Source organism: Cupressus sempervirens, chromosome 10 (genome assembly GCF_028749045.1).
Source record: "Cupressus sempervirens isolate cs-2001-9-10 chromosome 10, ASM2874904v1, whole genome shotgun sequence".
Lineage (NCBI taxonomy): Eukaryota > Viridiplantae > Streptophyta > Pinopsida > Cupressales > Cupressaceae > Cupressus > Cupressus sempervirens.
Window position 1 is genome coordinate 495,626,919 of NC_143127.1, and position 16,535 is coordinate 495,643,453.

Here is a 16,535-nt window from a genome sequence, read left to right on the forward strand (position 1 = left end):
CTTTTTTGCAGACATTTGATTCGTACCTGGTCGGACCGGTGTGCAACGAAATCTCAGACCTACCTGTTGCAAATACATTGATTTCTACATGGAGAAAAATCAAGCGGAGTTCCTATGATTCGTGATTGGGAAGACAAAAAATTATCAACAGATGTATGATCAAGATTCATGGAGACAGATTGCATGAGATGTTGTCTAGAAATGGCAGGTATCCATGGTGCAAACTCACGGGAGGATATTTGCAGTTGAGGCGTGTGAGAATGCATCAAACATGTGGTCGTTGATTGGCAGATTCACAGCAGGCAAACCATTAGCATGAGAGAGATTGGTCACAGCCTGAAAACATAAATTATGTCTCAAGATTAATCATCGGGTGTCAACAGAAAATGGAAGATTAAAAAGTTTATTTAAACATAAAACAATATACCTGTCGATGATGTAGTTATTAGTGAAGCTGTTTAAGATTATGATTAGTTGCTATGAAGAGGTGTGCTGTTCCAGCAGGCACCCTTTCATCATTTATAAATATAAGACATAGAAGAATGTATAATAGAGTTTTTTTTTGGGGACAATACACATTATTTAGATTTCCTTTCATGCTCTGAGCATATATTTTTTAAATCTCTTCAACAAGAAAGTGTTGAAATATTGAGCAAAGCTGATAGAACCTGAGGATTATTGAACTTAAATTTAAAGATTGCTTGTAGTGGATTCTTATTGGATCGAGCTCCAATTAGTCCTGAGAGTCTTCAATTCAAACTATTGCAGCATCAAATCAGTAAGAAACTTATTTTGTTTTAGAGTTCGAGGGTACATGTCTTGTCCTTTATGATTTTGGTCATCATATGTTCATAATTTGATATTCCAATTAGTGCATTGAATTATTCAGCTACTCAAATTTGATCAATACAAATATTATAGGATATATAATCTTTCCTCTATTTGTAGTTGTTTTATCCAATTAAGGTTAAATTATTACAGACTGATCTGAACATGCAAAAGTGAATCAATTTGTGGCATTGAAATATTCAAGTTATTAACATATATAGTATCATTAATATTATCAAGTTGTATGTAAAGAATATACATTTGACTCTATTACCCATTAAGATTTGGCACTGATCATTAATTCGTGCATAAATCCTTAAACTCATATGCTTGCAATCTTTTAACTCTTTTCTTTTGAAGGAAATTAAATCATATTAATGACAAGTAATTTGTTTTAAATCTTTTTCTTTTCAGCAAACACACAAAGTTAAAAATATTAATCGAAGTTTGAAGACAAAATTAACATTAACTGCAATTCAGAACTTTTCCTTGATGCTTGCCAATTGAGGAATTTGTTTGATTGCTGTAATCCACTATAAATTGTCTTGGAAATTGAGTTTTTCCATCCAAGATATAGGTAAACAGGCCTTAGTCCAGCGGAACCAAAAGCGCAAAGGATTGGGTCTAATCCTGTTACGCTGGCCAAAATCAGTTAGATACCCAGCACCGAGCGGGCAAGGCTCGTAAGTTTCTAACTAGTGATTTTGATAACCAACAGGTACGATATCATTTTTTACTCCATCTAATATGATTTGAATTGCTTTCCTATTTCCTTTGCTCCATATAGATTTATGAGGTTCAACTGGAGGTTGTTTGGATGCTTTATCAACAAATTGTTTTACATCATTCTCTTCAAGAATCATCGTGATTCTGAATTTCCAAGCATCAAAGTGTTCTTTCCCATCAAACCTATCCTCAGGTCTGATTGTGTATGCCATTGAAGATAGAAGATAGTTGCTAGATATATATAAAGTCTGATTACTGAATTTTGCAGAGCCTAGGTTCGACTACTAGAGCTCTAATACCACGTCAAGTTTTGTTCGGTCTTAAACCAAAATCCTAAGGATAGACGCCGATCTTATATAGGAAACACAGCAAAGACTTAGTCCTTTACTTATCATGCCATATCAGATCGGTTCAATCAGATCAGTATGCTAGCAAGTTACAGAATTAACACTTCAAGTCAAAAGGATGGTTCTATCATCTATTCCAAGCTCTCTTTTTGATGTTTCATGCAGTACCTTCATAGGATAAAAGGAAATATTGCATCACAAAAAAAGTGAAATGTTATAGTTAGGCTTTTGAGATTTTTAATGTTTAATTTCGTGAAGTTTGCTTTCTTGTAAGCCTGGTTTGATTCAGGAGGTTCAAAATTTTAAAAGCAAGCCAACTCCTGAGAATTAATTAGGGGAGTGACAGCCAACCAACTTCTCTGGAGTAGGAGACAGGAAGTTGAAGTTGAAAGTAGCATGGACTAGTGGCAGATAACTGATATGTAATTACTAAAATTACAAGTTGGAGTTCCCTTTGGAGAGGACGACTTAGTGAGCAAAGACGATATATGGAAATGAAGGCTTATTATGATTCAGAGGCAGCAGGGTTTAAAATGAATAGCTGTGCATCAGTACGGTGTAGAGATTTTGTAAACCCTTTCATTCGGGACTGTATAGATGGTTTCTTTTCTCCCAGAGCTGGTGCATTATTAATTGACCGTGTACCTCACTACTATCAGTAAATGTTCTTCAATTTCTTTTTTCCCTTTTGAGGCCACTATATGTTTCAACATTCTGTACTGAGAAACCAGACCCTCTGCATCATTTTCTAGACAAGGATTTTCATATGTCTAGTTTTTCTAATCTTGTGAAACGGATTGTGTAAATTTTGGTAATGGTGTTGCAGCTTGCACGGTTAGGCACCTTTTCAGCATGATTTTCTTGGGGCAGTAGTATAGAAGCATTACGGAAAGTCAATAGTGCAAATCTGCTTCTCACTCGACTATTTTATAACCATTACAAATACATCACTATTTACACTCGACTATTCTAGAGTGTTTGAGACCAGACTAAAATAACCCAAGTGGCAGTTCAACTGAATCAGCATTTAACTGTAAAGTAGCATGAAACACAGAATGCAGAAGACAAACTAGTTGCTGTGCAACCACATGCCAATTTCTGCATAAATTAAAATCATGCTTACCATGTTTGACTCTTTCATCCTACATATTCATTAGCTTCAGTATGAGGCTTGGATCATCTTGGGTTTGTCCAGGCCCCCAGGGTCTGACCCGGGCTCTCAGATTTCCAGTGGGTCCATCTGAGACAGCAGACCCTGGAGAGCTTATGTAACATTGTAAAGTAAATGAGTTTGTAGTCGGAAAATTAGTTGTGGGCGAAGTTTTTTTTTAAGTACTTTTTTTTAATCTCCTGGCAAAACCTGTAATGTCTGCAAATTGGCTCCCATCTGTGTGAAAGCCCTTGTGACTTTATAGTTGAGAGTAGCAACTGAAATGCCTTGAGATTCTCTACTAGATCTTTCATGCTTAATTAGTAGTAATAATATTCTGGATATCATATGAGTGGAGCGTTAATGGTCCTTTAGGCAGAATTGTAATTTAAATGATTCACAATTCTAGTCATTCAAGGCAGATTTTCTCAGGGTGCTTCATTTGATGGAAAATTTCCATGGGATGGTGCAACGATCTCCTACCAACACCTGTAATGTCTGCAATTGGCCCATCCATTCGAAAGTGCTTGTAATTTTATAGTTGAGAATATCAAATGCATTGCCTTGAGATTCTCAATCAGAGATCTCATACTTAATTAGTAGCAATAGTATTCTGGATGTTACATTTGAGTAGAGCGTTAATGCTTCTTTTGGTAAAACACATCAATCAAATGATTCAAAATTCTAATCATTCGAGGCAGATTTTCTTAGGGCGCTTCTTTGGATGTTTGATTCCATGGGATGTTGCAGTGAATCTAGTTCATATCAGTGTGTGTACTTGGGCTAGTCACTGATTTAAAACTTGAACTCTGTAAATACTAGATAGTCACTCTGATCCTGTTTTCAACTTTTTGGCACTGTGTTCTTCGTTGTCAATATTTTTTCAACATTCTTTAAGAAGTGGAATGTACATGGTTTCCAGATGTTTACTTACATTTCATTTTGTTTGTTTATGTAGGTAATTATGCGGTTACCAGACAATGCAGAAGTGAGTAATGAAGTTTGGGATGAGATCATTGAATGACTATTCGTGCCCTGGCACACTTCGTGAATGATGTTGATGTTGCAAACATTGTCAATCTTTACAAGGAAGCTTTATCTTCTAAACAAAATGCTGTAAGTTTTTAAACGATTTGGTTTGGCAAGCTATAGATGGGAGAGAACTGATAATGCAGTTTGTCTAAGTCATTGATGTGATTAGCATGGTCTTTTCTGTTACTATTAATTTTTTCCCCTGATAATATAATTGGAGACATGTTTGGTGATTGAAATCACAATGATCTCAGATTCCAGACATTAAATTTCTCCAATGCTTGATGGTTCATTCAATGTGAAATAAATGAAGAGGGTTTTTACATAGTCGATTCAGTCTATATTTTGAATAATGGAATAAGTCATTTCCTAAGGTTAATTTTTAGTCGTAATTCCTAGATTCAATGACAAATTACCTCGTAGTCATCATGCTATGGGGATAGATTATGCGGAAACATGTTAATGTCAGTTGTGATACATAGGAGGTACGCAAAATGCTAGTGTTGTCTCTGCCTCCTCAAATGATACAGCACTGGATATCATAGAATGGACACTTGATATGAACAACTCGGTGCGAAAGGCTGCTCATCAAGTTTTGGCAAATAAGTTTCCACTTATGAGCCTCAAGTATAATTGGTTGCTGTGTTCTTTTGCCTTAGTATGGAAGGATTCAATTTTTTAATTGATGATATGCTTTGAAAACATGTAGTATCAAGCTCCGCACTACGATTCTTCGATGAGGATTGGCAGACAGAATACCAGCTGTGACAGCAGAACGTGTAAAAATGATGAAAGATGCATGGCTTATAAAGTGTTGTGTGAAGGTGATTCTATTGCTCTTCTTAGATATCTTGACGTGGAAACAAATGAATCAGTATGAGAAGCAGCTATGCAAGAGCACCAGCTGTGACAGCAGAATGTGTAAAAATGATGAAAGATGCATGGTTTATAAAGTGTTGTGAAGGTGATTCTATTGCTCTTCTTAGATATCTCGACGTGGAAACAAATGAATCAGTATGAGAAGCAGCTATGCAAGAGCTTTTGAAAGCTGGAATGATCCACATTAAGGAAGGTCAGAACCTCAGACAGTTTTGGGTTTCAGAGATTGAATTATATGAAGGTGAGTGGCTTTAAAATAAATATGTAATCAATTTTGTTGCAGTCACTATGCTTCAAAATAAATCTGTAATCATTTTTGTTAGTCAGTATGCATTAAAATAAATCTGTAATCATTTTTGTAGCAATCACTATTCTCATCTACACATCTTAAAAAGGTATATTGTGTCATATTGCAAAATTTTATTATCAATGAGCTGATATAAATTTTGGGTGACATAATTACTGTGCTAATCTTCACTCCAATTTTTGTTTTCTTTCAATAAATTCTGTTCATTTCACATGGCTGTGAATATGTAAAATCTGTTTGTTGACATTTGAAGACATTTCAACTATATTTATAGCTTCCACTGTGTTTCTTATCAAACATTGTAAGCAAGTAATTGAAAATGAAAAGAGCCTAGCTTATAAAGGCAGCCAAGAAGAGGTGGGTAGGTACAAGGGAAACACTCACTGCCCTTCCAAGTAGGCATCAAGTGTTGGACTGTATGGATCAAATGTTGGAACACTTTAGCGACTCTAAAATAGGTAAGACAAAAGTCTAGCTAGCCTGTAAGTGTGCTTAAGTGTAGTGTGAATATGGGTCAACTATGTAGGCTAAAAGAAAACTAGTTACACAAAACCACCCTTCAAACTATCAAACTAGTTTAGTAGTAGACTTAGTAATAAATATGCCAAATTTTGTTATTCTCATTTTTAATTCTAAGGTTATTATACTTATGTAATATATTGCATATACATTGGTTGGTAACAGCACTTTCAAGAACTATATGTATTTGCACCACCCACTGTGCTGGCATGTTGTCATACCCTTGTGCCCTTGTTGTCCCCAAGATCAGACCCTTCCCACATCCTCGAAACTCATCCTCTTGTACCACCATTGGGAATCTCCTTGCAACTAGGGTTAAATACATTTCCCCAACGTCACCAACAGCAGCTACCCAAGAGAATATTGCACTACCTGATATGCAGTGCTCCACTTCAACATGGACCACTACTTACAAATACTATGGAATTTATGTGGGGAGCTGTGGAAGTGGGGTGGGGGAGTGGTGGGTGGGGTTATTGGGGGGGAGGCAGGCAGAAGAACAGAAGAAGGCTGTGGTAGTGTTTATGTCTAGTCATAAGGACTCTTAATATACATGATATAAATGCTTATAATATTGTAATAACTTTGTCTAACAAAATAGTCAAATAACTTACACCTTACATAATGTAAGTTACAACCATTACCTTCCTTTCTCAATAAATAAGCATGCACACACATTCCAATGGGTGCGCCGTTTCAATTGTCTGAATCTCACATCAGTATAAAATTGTTGATCTTCAGAGTTTTCAGAAACTTGTTTGTCATGTGTTCTCTCAGCCATTCAAAGGATTTGCATAGTATTTGCATAGTATGTGTTACCTATTGCAATCACAATAGTATTTGCATAGTCATGAAACTTGAACTTGGACTCAGTGGAAAAGCTTTGTGTTTGTGTTAGCTTTTTTACTTGTCATGTGATATTCAAGGCATTGCTGTTTGTTGCCATGTGCTCACTCGTTACACTGCCAAGTTTGCTATCAATGTTGGGCAGGCTTTTTGTTTGTGGCATGTGGAATTTAGTTTTGCTCTGTAAAAATTTAGATTGTGGTCCTTGAAAGTTGAAAATTTGGTTTGTAGCTTGCAGAATTTACCATAAGGTATTCACACACGGTTCTGATATGCAGGCCTGGTTGACAAGTTTTGCATTTAGACACAGTTTGTCACCATGGTTCTGTGCAACTTTGATGCAACTGGCATGCCTGTCTTACAAATCTGCATTGTACAATTGTTTATCTATTTTTGAACTATTTAACTATGGATTTTACACAGCCCTGTTTGAGTTGTTTGACAAAATTACCATCCACTTTATATATGCAATGTGCATCTAGGGAATTTAGAAAAAAAACTTAAATCTGTGCTTGGGTCCCTTTTCAAATATTTACTGTCTCAGTTCTGTTTAACTGGAAAACTGCAGATATAGTGATTCATTTCTAACATATGTGTATTACAATTTACACCATATTTCAGATTCTGGGCTTCCAAGAGTGAAATTAATGGATGCAGAAACATCTTTCTTTTGGAGAATGTTATGTAGCCACCTGCAATTGGACGTGCAGGTTGTTTTTATAGTCATAAATTTCATTTCTTATATGCTGGATTTTCTTTCTGATTAAATGATTTCATTTTATAAAATTTTATCATTGACATTTCCAGTATCTTGTCTGCAACTATAATGAAGGTGAAAGGTAGTGATACCGCATCAACACAGGGAGCAGAAGCTGTTGTCTATGCAGCAGAAGCTGCAGATACAAATGAACTTCTCGATAGGGTTCTTCCTGAAACAGTTGCCGAGCATGTTGATTTGGTGGAAGTACATCTCCTCAAAGGTATACATATCCAAGATTCCAAACCTACATATCAGAAGCACAGAAAATATATAAATTTGCTTATGTTATATGATACATTTTTAGCTTGTGTAAATTTACTTCAAGGTCTATTAGATGAAGATCTACTATTGAAGAACTCAGTGTTATTGCAGTTTAGTTTTTTTGCTTTCCTTGTTCTTGATTTCTATCTTGTTAACATTCCTAATATTAATAAGCAAAAGGGTGAAAAGGCGCAAAATTTTCTTGAATGTGTACGTAAGTTATTTCCTTTCGAATTGTGAAGTGATATTATGTGCTCTGTTTCCAGGACCAAACTACTGGTTTGCATCACGACAGTTATTATTACTGGGTTTAATGCTGGATTTTTCTGATGCTGCCAGTTGAAAGGTTGCAAGTTCTTTTTTTGCAAAAGCTCTTGCACAAGCCAACTGAACATGCCATTGATGAAGATGATGGTAAAGATGTGGTCATTGGTGATGGTATAAATCTTGGCAGGGACAAAGAATGGGCCAGAGCAGTTAGCGAACTTGCAAAGAAGGTACATGCATCTTCAGGTGAATTTGAAGATGTACTTTCAACTGTTGTTGCAGAGTTCGGAAGGCCATGTAGAGAGGGGGGTGCAGATTTATTGCAGTGGATACATTGTCTAGCTGTGACAGGACTTGTTTTGGAGAGTATCAAGTCTCTACGGGGCCTTCAAGGAAAGGCTATTGAAGCTTATGAGATACTACATGGTTTGCTGTTGCCAGCTGTAAGTTACAATCAGTATGCATTGCATTGGATGTGTATCTGGTTTCTTGACAATCTTAATTTTTAGACCATTCAGTGTTGTTATGGTTGTAATATTTTCAAAATATCTATTTTGAACTACTTTCCAAAATTTTCTCACACTTTTTAAGCTTCTGTCGTTGGCTAGTTTTAAGATCATAATATATGTTACATTAACATCAATGCTCAATTTCAGGAAAATAGATGTACTGCAATTGTTTTCGTGCTTGCTGAGGTTATCAGTGCAAGATAGTCTTATTTCTTTTCTGTATGAAATAACAGGCTAAGCACATCGATATAGAAGTATGCAGGGCTGCTATAAGATGTTTCGGTGTGTATAGCATACATGAGAAGAAACCCAGTGCGCAAGTAGTAAGGCAGTTGCAGTTGTCATTCTGCATCGGTCCTTCACCTGTTTGGGTAATGGCCGCCAAGGCATTGTTTGATTTTTGTATGTGGCACAGTCCAACCATTGTAGATAGTGCCATAGGCATTGGGCCAGGGTTGGGTTACGTCTCACAGTCACATGGTGTTGGAACTGATGGTGCAGCAAGAGAAGTCCTAGATGATGGATATAGTGGTTTAACCATACTAAATCTTCTATTATCTGGACTGGATAGAGATGATTGGGATGAATTTGGACAGTTGGATGATGTAGAAACGACATATGGTATTCTTGCAGAGGGATTTGCAAAGTTTCTACTCCAGAGCAAGATGTATCCATATCTCTCATCAATGCAACCCACAATTTTGGCCAAACTGATATGCATGTACTTCAGTCAGGACACTAAGGAGTTACACAGGTAAGTTGAAGTGAGTTTTAGGTGCCTTAAGTAATGGAAAGTATATTGTCTGTTTTCCATTAGATAAGGTAAACAAACAATAGAATTTTTTTCTGCAGGTTGAGACAGTGCTTGTCTGTATTCTTTGATCAGTATCCTGCTGTAGCAGTTGAACATAAGGTGTGTTATTTAATATTGAAGAATTTAATGCTACATTTTTCTATCAGCTCTTGCAAAGTACCATTATAGCTGAAATTTTAGAATGTAGATATGTAGAGCTTGCTATTTGGTTGCTGATTGTTTGATAACTCAAATGTTATTCCGTTTTTTATTTTACATAATTCAGCTCAGTATAAGATAATATATGCATAATGTTGAGTCTGTCCACTGGCCTACATGTTTTGCACGCACTTGTGCAAAGCAGAAAAGTTATTGATTTGATTTGATTTCATATTGTTTCTTAACAGAAATGCATTTCAAAAGCCTTTATTCCTGTCATGTGTTCAGTCTGGCCAGGTGCCTACGGTAATCCAAGTGGAAGTAACATTGTAGTTTCATGCCTAAGGAAACACGTAACACAAATATCTTGATTTATGTTACAATTATTGCAGACGCCTCCTTATAATTCACAGGCTGATAATGCTGGAATAGAATCTGGTCAAAATTCTGTACAAGATGATGGGCAAGAAATTCCTAAATCAAAGGAGATTGAAGCTGATGTTGATGAGAGCTTGGAAGAACTGGCTATTCGTATTGGAGTAGAGGTATGCTCTGACTATCAGTTCTTTACTCAATGTTCTGGTGACATTTCTTGTTGGTGAGATTATAGCTTGTCATACTCCTGCAGGTAGTAAGTTTTCCTTCAAAAAAAACTGCTGCTGGAAAATCCTATATTGGAGCCTTATGTAAGGTTTCTGTTCTACTTAATTTCCGTTCATCACAGCAGGAAGCAATCAAGTGCATGAGAAAGCTTCTCAACCAGTAAGTAATTAAGGAAAATTTGCACTAATAATATGTCTCTGGAAAGCGGTTGATAGCTTGTGTTTTTTGAAAGTGCTGCCTCATATAGATTTTATCTCTCTACCTTATAGTTTATGTTTGAAAAAGTTCAGAGGATTTCTACTGGGGAGAACAAAGACAGTAGGCTCCAAATGAATTATAAAGATAATATGCTAGTTCGTCTTTTGGTTAGGTGTTCCTTTTGGTTTAGTATGATATAACAATGGTTACAATTATAATTCTCCTGAATGCTTTATATGCATGTAATTGCATTTGATTGATTTTAGAGACATTTACTTTTGCAGCATGGCAGAATCTGTCACAGGAGACAAACAACTGGCTAAAGAACTTGAAAAGTCATGATTGCACGCTTAAAAGCTCAAGATGCAAATCCAGTTAAAGGACTACCGCATGAGCAAATAAAAACTTTCCTCAGTAGGTCTTAAAACAATCTTTTAGTCTGGAACGTTGAATACGCCCGCTGATTGAAAAATAAAATTTAACAATATCATCTGCAGGTAATCTTGGACTGGACAATGGCACTGACATTGAAACCATCGTCGAAGAATCGGTTTCCACACCTGCACCAAAAAAGACAACAAACATAAGTGAGCATCGTTAAATCTTCCTTTAAGTCCTTCCTAGCATTTTACTTCTTTGGCTTCTTCAGGACTTCTGCTTTTGGTATCATGTTGTCAGAAGCTGATAATATGCAATGACCTTCAAACGTCTCCTCCTAGTTCAAGTTTACCAGATTTCAGAAAAAATGTGTCCAAACTATACCATCATGATAAAATTAAGCATAAAAGAGCTAAAAGGCAAGCATTAAGGATTGAGGGCCACACCGTCATGACAAGATGAGAAACTTAAGATTTGACAAATCGCACTAAAGAGAAAAACAGCTAAAACAAAAATATAAAACTAGGGCTTCAATTGACAAGCCAAATACTTCCATCGCTAAAAGTTTTGTGGCATTAGGTGAGGAATTTCTCTACTTGTTTTCGTTTGTTGGTCAAAGTGTTAATAGTTTCTAATGTTGTTTATGCAACTACTTATTCAAGTCGGTAAAGTGGCCCTTGAAACTCAACATCTTCAAACCCCATTCGATCATTAGGAGAATGCTCCTTGTAATGCACTACGTTATCAACAATTTCACTTTCTTATGATAGTCCCCTCATCAAAGACAACACAACTTATAGTCCTCTTAATACCACTCTTACAACCACCAACAGGTTTTCCTCTACCAGCAATTGTGCAACCTTCATGGCAGGTTTCCTCGCCCAATGTTTGCCATATAACTATAATTAGTGGTCAAGTTTTTCAACGACAAAGATTTTTAGTTGCATAATGACCCTAGAGAGAGCGAGAGAGAGCGAGAGAGAGAGAGAGAGAGAGAGAGAGACAACACTACTCACCAACACAAAAAGAAAGAGACCTATTTGATTGGAACCTCACATTCAGTGCTTATTTTGTAGCCCTTGTAAACTTTGTTGTTTAATATTACATTTATATTTACGAACTTCAGATATGTGACTTAGGTAGCTGCTTCATTTTTTAAATCATGGCTAGTGTAGTTGTTTCCTTTTGAGACCACTTTTCATTTTGCCTAATTTGATTTTGGAACCATGATATTCTTTAATTTGATTTTGGAACATGATATGTTGGCAGCAATAGTTATAAAGATTGATTGTATGTTTCAACTTTCTTACTCTTATCCATCACAAAACTTGTGGTCTGGTCACATATTTATATAATTAATTTAATTTTATACAATTGTATTGCTTAACAAACTAAAAGCATTATTTATTAAAAAAATTAACTAATAATAATTGAAAAAAATTTATAAGGTTTACAAGTGACAGAAAAAAGGTCCAAGTTGGTGGGCCAATTTAACCCCACACCTTTTCTATCCTTTAAAAATCATAGCTGTTATTTTTCAAAAAAAAAAAAAAAAGATTTTGTAGCAAGAATAATTGTAACTTTTTATATCGAACAAAGGTTGTGGCCTTTTACAGATCCAAAAATAAATAAACAAAGATTCTGATTAATCTTGTAACCAATCTGTTTCAGGCAAGAGCATACAACACAACAGTAAATTGTAAGTCTGGAGGTATTGGATTCTTAATAAAAAATAATAATAATAGTAGTTAATCACAGCACATAATAATTAATCTTGACATAGTCTATTATCAAACAAATATATATATATATATATATATATATATATATATATATATATATATATATATATATATATATATATATATATATATATATATATATATATATATATATATCCAACCTAACCATTTGTGATTAAAATAATTTGTGCTTGTTAAAAAATGCATTCAAGCTCTATGTTGTAAACAGAGAAGTTTATTAAACAACTTTATCTCCAGCAATCATTTATAAGAGCAAGATTTACTCTTTTCACACACATGGCTTGAATGACTTTACCCAGCAGAATGATGTTGGCCTTGACTCTACGATGGAATGGCTAATCTTTTTGGAATACTAACATTGTCTTTTATCATCATTTACAATAGATGTGTCAATGAACGAACAGTCAGCTATTTTATGATAGTTAAATGTATAAATTTCTCAAACTGTTAATCAACAAGAAATAGCTACATAGTCCAGCGTGCTAGTATGGTACAAAACTGATGGATATGAATGCAAGCAACTTTGCGTTACAAATGCCTCTGATTATGAACAGCCGATGCCATGAAACTCCCTATGGAGATTTTGGCATCACCTCTTCAAAATCAAAATACTCAAACATCAAATGCCTGACCTCACGTTTCCCATACACAGTATATGCAAGACCATGGAGAGCTTGTTGTACAGCAGTTGAGGCTATATTTCTAAGTCTCCTGTTTTCTTCATGAGCTTGTTTCCGTTGATCACCATATATAATGAATTTGTGAAGTCCCTTCCCACGAAGAGATCTTCCACATAATCTATTTAGTAGTAAGCGACGGTGTTTCTCTTCAATCCAATGCCCAGGTGCATCCAAGTGCTTCATAAGCAGTCTCTCAGCCATGGTAACATCCTACAGAACAATAATGAGCACAATCATTTCTAAACAAAGTTCCCCAACAAACAATAAATCTGCTAAGCATCTAGGCCCTCTGATATTATGATATATAATAATTCTTGGAAAAGCATGCACAAAAAGTTAACAAGAATGGGGGAAAGCTGGTATAAGAGATCCTGGAACACAATATTACATATAGCATTAAGGAAATTACAATTAACAGTAATGATAAATCAAATTGGGCCCATTTTTTTGCCTACGTAACAGAGCATCTAGAAATTAAATATTTCCATCTTTCCTAGATAGTTGATCATTTAGTGGGAGTTTAACATCACAACTTCTTATGTAACATTGCTGTTAAAGAAAACTAAGATAATGCAATATGCATGCCAAAATAACACTTGTATGTGAGTCAATGATTTTTAACTCCTCTGTACAGTTTTTTTCCTCAAAAATTAGCATATTAAATTTCTGTCAACTATTCTGTACTTGTAATATTTTTCCAGGCCCTGAATTTCTCCTAAGACAGACCCAAGTATGGATACAGTGAACCAACCCTGTTTCGTGAGGTGATGCCAGATTAACAAGAAATCTTAATGAATTGACCATCTGCTAGATTACATAATGATGTATTTAGCATGGGAAAGATCCTCTTGGTGTAAAGCAAGAGATACATTACGCCATGCCAAATTGTTAACCAGAAAGATGATCAGAAATAAAATTTCAAAAAGGCTTTCCAAGCACACTTACAATAAATCCGGGCATCTGAATTTGTTGGAAATATTAAATCATATGCTGTTACTAATGTGCATCATCAATCCAAAGCCAAGACTAATATGTTTAGTTAGAATAGTGATCCTCCTGATTGGTTCAAGAAATTTGGATTTCAATGGTGTGGACCTAACCTGATTGTTAGATACCTTGCTATTCCTTTCACAATTACTCCTGTTTGAAAGAGATGTGGGAATGGATTAAGAGCTAAATTGAAAAGATTGTCAATGTAACAAGCAATACCTCTCATTAGCAGGTACACTTCAAACCTATACTGTTCAATATGATTTCTAAGTGATTACCAAATGAATGTGATTCAAAAGAGGATTTGACAGATTTTGTGGTCTGATGGTATTGGTTCCCACAACCACAGATTGGAAATCCAAGAGCTTTGTCAATTCTCTTATAAAATTATTCAATCAGTTTTGGCCAACGAACAAGAATAACCACAAATCCCCTACACTTTAGGCTTCACTAACCCAAGCGGGTGGACCTTTACCTCAAACCTTGATTACTTGGTTCAAAGCTTTTCTATAGCGAATTTAAACTTGTGAGTTCTTTAGTTGGCCAAATCTTTAAACTCGATCAAAATAAAGTTCTATGAATGCTTCAATATTTTTACTTGTGAAATGACTATTATTTAAATGAAAGGAATAGTGTTTATGAGTTATGGATATGGCAGAATGTTGAACTTCAAGACCTAAGACATCCACCCACTTTCATAATATAAACAACCTTGAGAGACGGTGCTTATACCATCCACTACTTTATAGACTGAAGTTTCAATTGGTAACAAAAACCTTAGTCAAATTGAATTTATTCTTTTTGGGAAAACCAATTAAACAAAATTCACATAGACAACGTTCATATGCAAGTTCTGATAATCAAAGACTTGTGCTGAAATTAACTCCTTCACTGTTAGTAGCAATTGATTTAAAATCAAATATCACAGAAGATAAATCTGAAAGATGTATTTTGAACTTCATTTTCAAGATGAATAAGAAAAACAGGGGGCTCTTACATTAATTTTGTAAATGGATACAATAAGATGTGCTCTCATTACAATATTTGCTTTATCCACAAACTGCAAAAAAAAACATTTATTACTTCTCCTAAATCTGCTCTTATTTTTTTCATTTCATCTGACTTCTTCTTGTGTTATCTTAGTTTGCAAAAAATACAGCTTCTTTTTATATCTTTCCATTCCAAATGCATGGTGTGTCTTTTGGACCCCAAAAAAATCACTTATTGGCATCGCACCTTTTCATCTTAATTACAATTTTTTTATTAGTTTGATCCATAGTTCCAAGAATCACAACGATTCATGCGATTCACGTGATTCGGCGATTTTCTATAAACATAGTTTATTTTGGATCACCAATAAAGTAATTATATATATAATCATCTTGGTCACCTTTCATATGTGAAGGGTTCCCATGAGAGGGGCTTAAGCTCTATTTTTCAGGAAGCAGGTGGTCTCATGAGCAAAAGTTTATTTTGCAAAGGGATTATTTGAAATCTTCTCCTAAAAAGTAGAAGCCCCTACTTTTTAGCAAGCGAGTGAAAAGGGGTGGGGCTATTAGGAATGTTTTTTACCAATTTTTTAATTTTTTTAATTTTAGATTTTTAGTTGAAATATAGTTTGAGGCAAATTAATTTTATAGCTTATTTAGTGTCACCTTGATGAAGGGTGCTCCCCTTAATACCATAAACATATAACAAAAACAAAGAAACAACAGCAAATGCGAGAACAAAATATGAACTTCCTATTATCGCCACAAATGCGGAATTACAAAATTCACAAATACAATATGCTAACTCACATGGGCGTCTTCATTACAGTAATCTGCAAGACTAAGTTGCGAACTACCACCCAGAGTTATTCTAGACAATGTTCGAGTCTTTCTTAAATAGGCAATTTTGTGTTGCCTGGGAAGGTTCTAGACATTCAAACTTAATACCTAGGGCCGACAGACCCTAACAATACATATAGAGTCAGTCAAATACATCTTTGACAATTATTTTAGAAATTTCGTGTAGCCCAACTTTGAAAGGCCATAACTCTCAAACCATTGCTCTGATTGGCTATTATACCAACTTTTCGAAAAACACCAGCTTCTGATCTACAGGCTCAAAACTACTCAAGCACCCTTCCCTTGAGTTTTCGGACCTCATTCGAGCACTCTCAGGCCTCCAATGGTGAGCCTGAAGATTTTTCTCCTAAATTTTCCACCAAAAATCCACAATAACTTCTCTAATACTTAAGCTGTAGCAATGAGATTTTTATGGTAAGCTCATAATTCTAAAATGAACCTTCATGTAGAAAACGAGAACATTCTAAGCTTGTATGAAAAACTTACTAAGAATATTAAGCTCCCAGAAATAGTTATCACCCTGTCTACTAGTCCTTATTAAAATAGAAAAGACTGAAAAGAAAATATTTTTGGGTGATGCAAGATTGCTATTACACCTGTTGATGTCAATTTTGTACCACTACATAACATATAGCAATTAAATACTTGATACGGAATATCAAACACTCAATCCCTCTCTTGAAAAGTCAA

At 35.2% G+C, this 16,535-nt stretch overlaps 1 protein-coding gene and 1 pseudogene across 1 annotated transcript in view; one reads left to right on the forward strand and one right to left on the reverse strand.

Annotated features, from left to right (window-relative positions):
• The first annotated feature begins 214 nt into the window (after positions 1-214).
• Positions 215-10,785, forward strand: LOC149534833 (uncharacterized; annotated as a pseudogene).
• Positions 10,786-12,654: 1,869 nt separating this feature from the next.
• LOC149534834 (ribonuclease III domain-containing protein RNC1, chloroplastic-like) overlaps positions 12,655-16,535 on the reverse strand; it is a 56,476-nt gene continuing 52,595 nt past the window's right edge. The window contains exon 5 of the mRNA XM_089805191.1: positions 12,655-13,215. Coding sequence (XP_089661317.1) covers positions 12,898-13,215 — 318 coding nt within the window. The 3' untranslated portion in view covers positions 12,655-12,897. The remainder of the gene's footprint in view (positions 13,216-16,535) is intronic.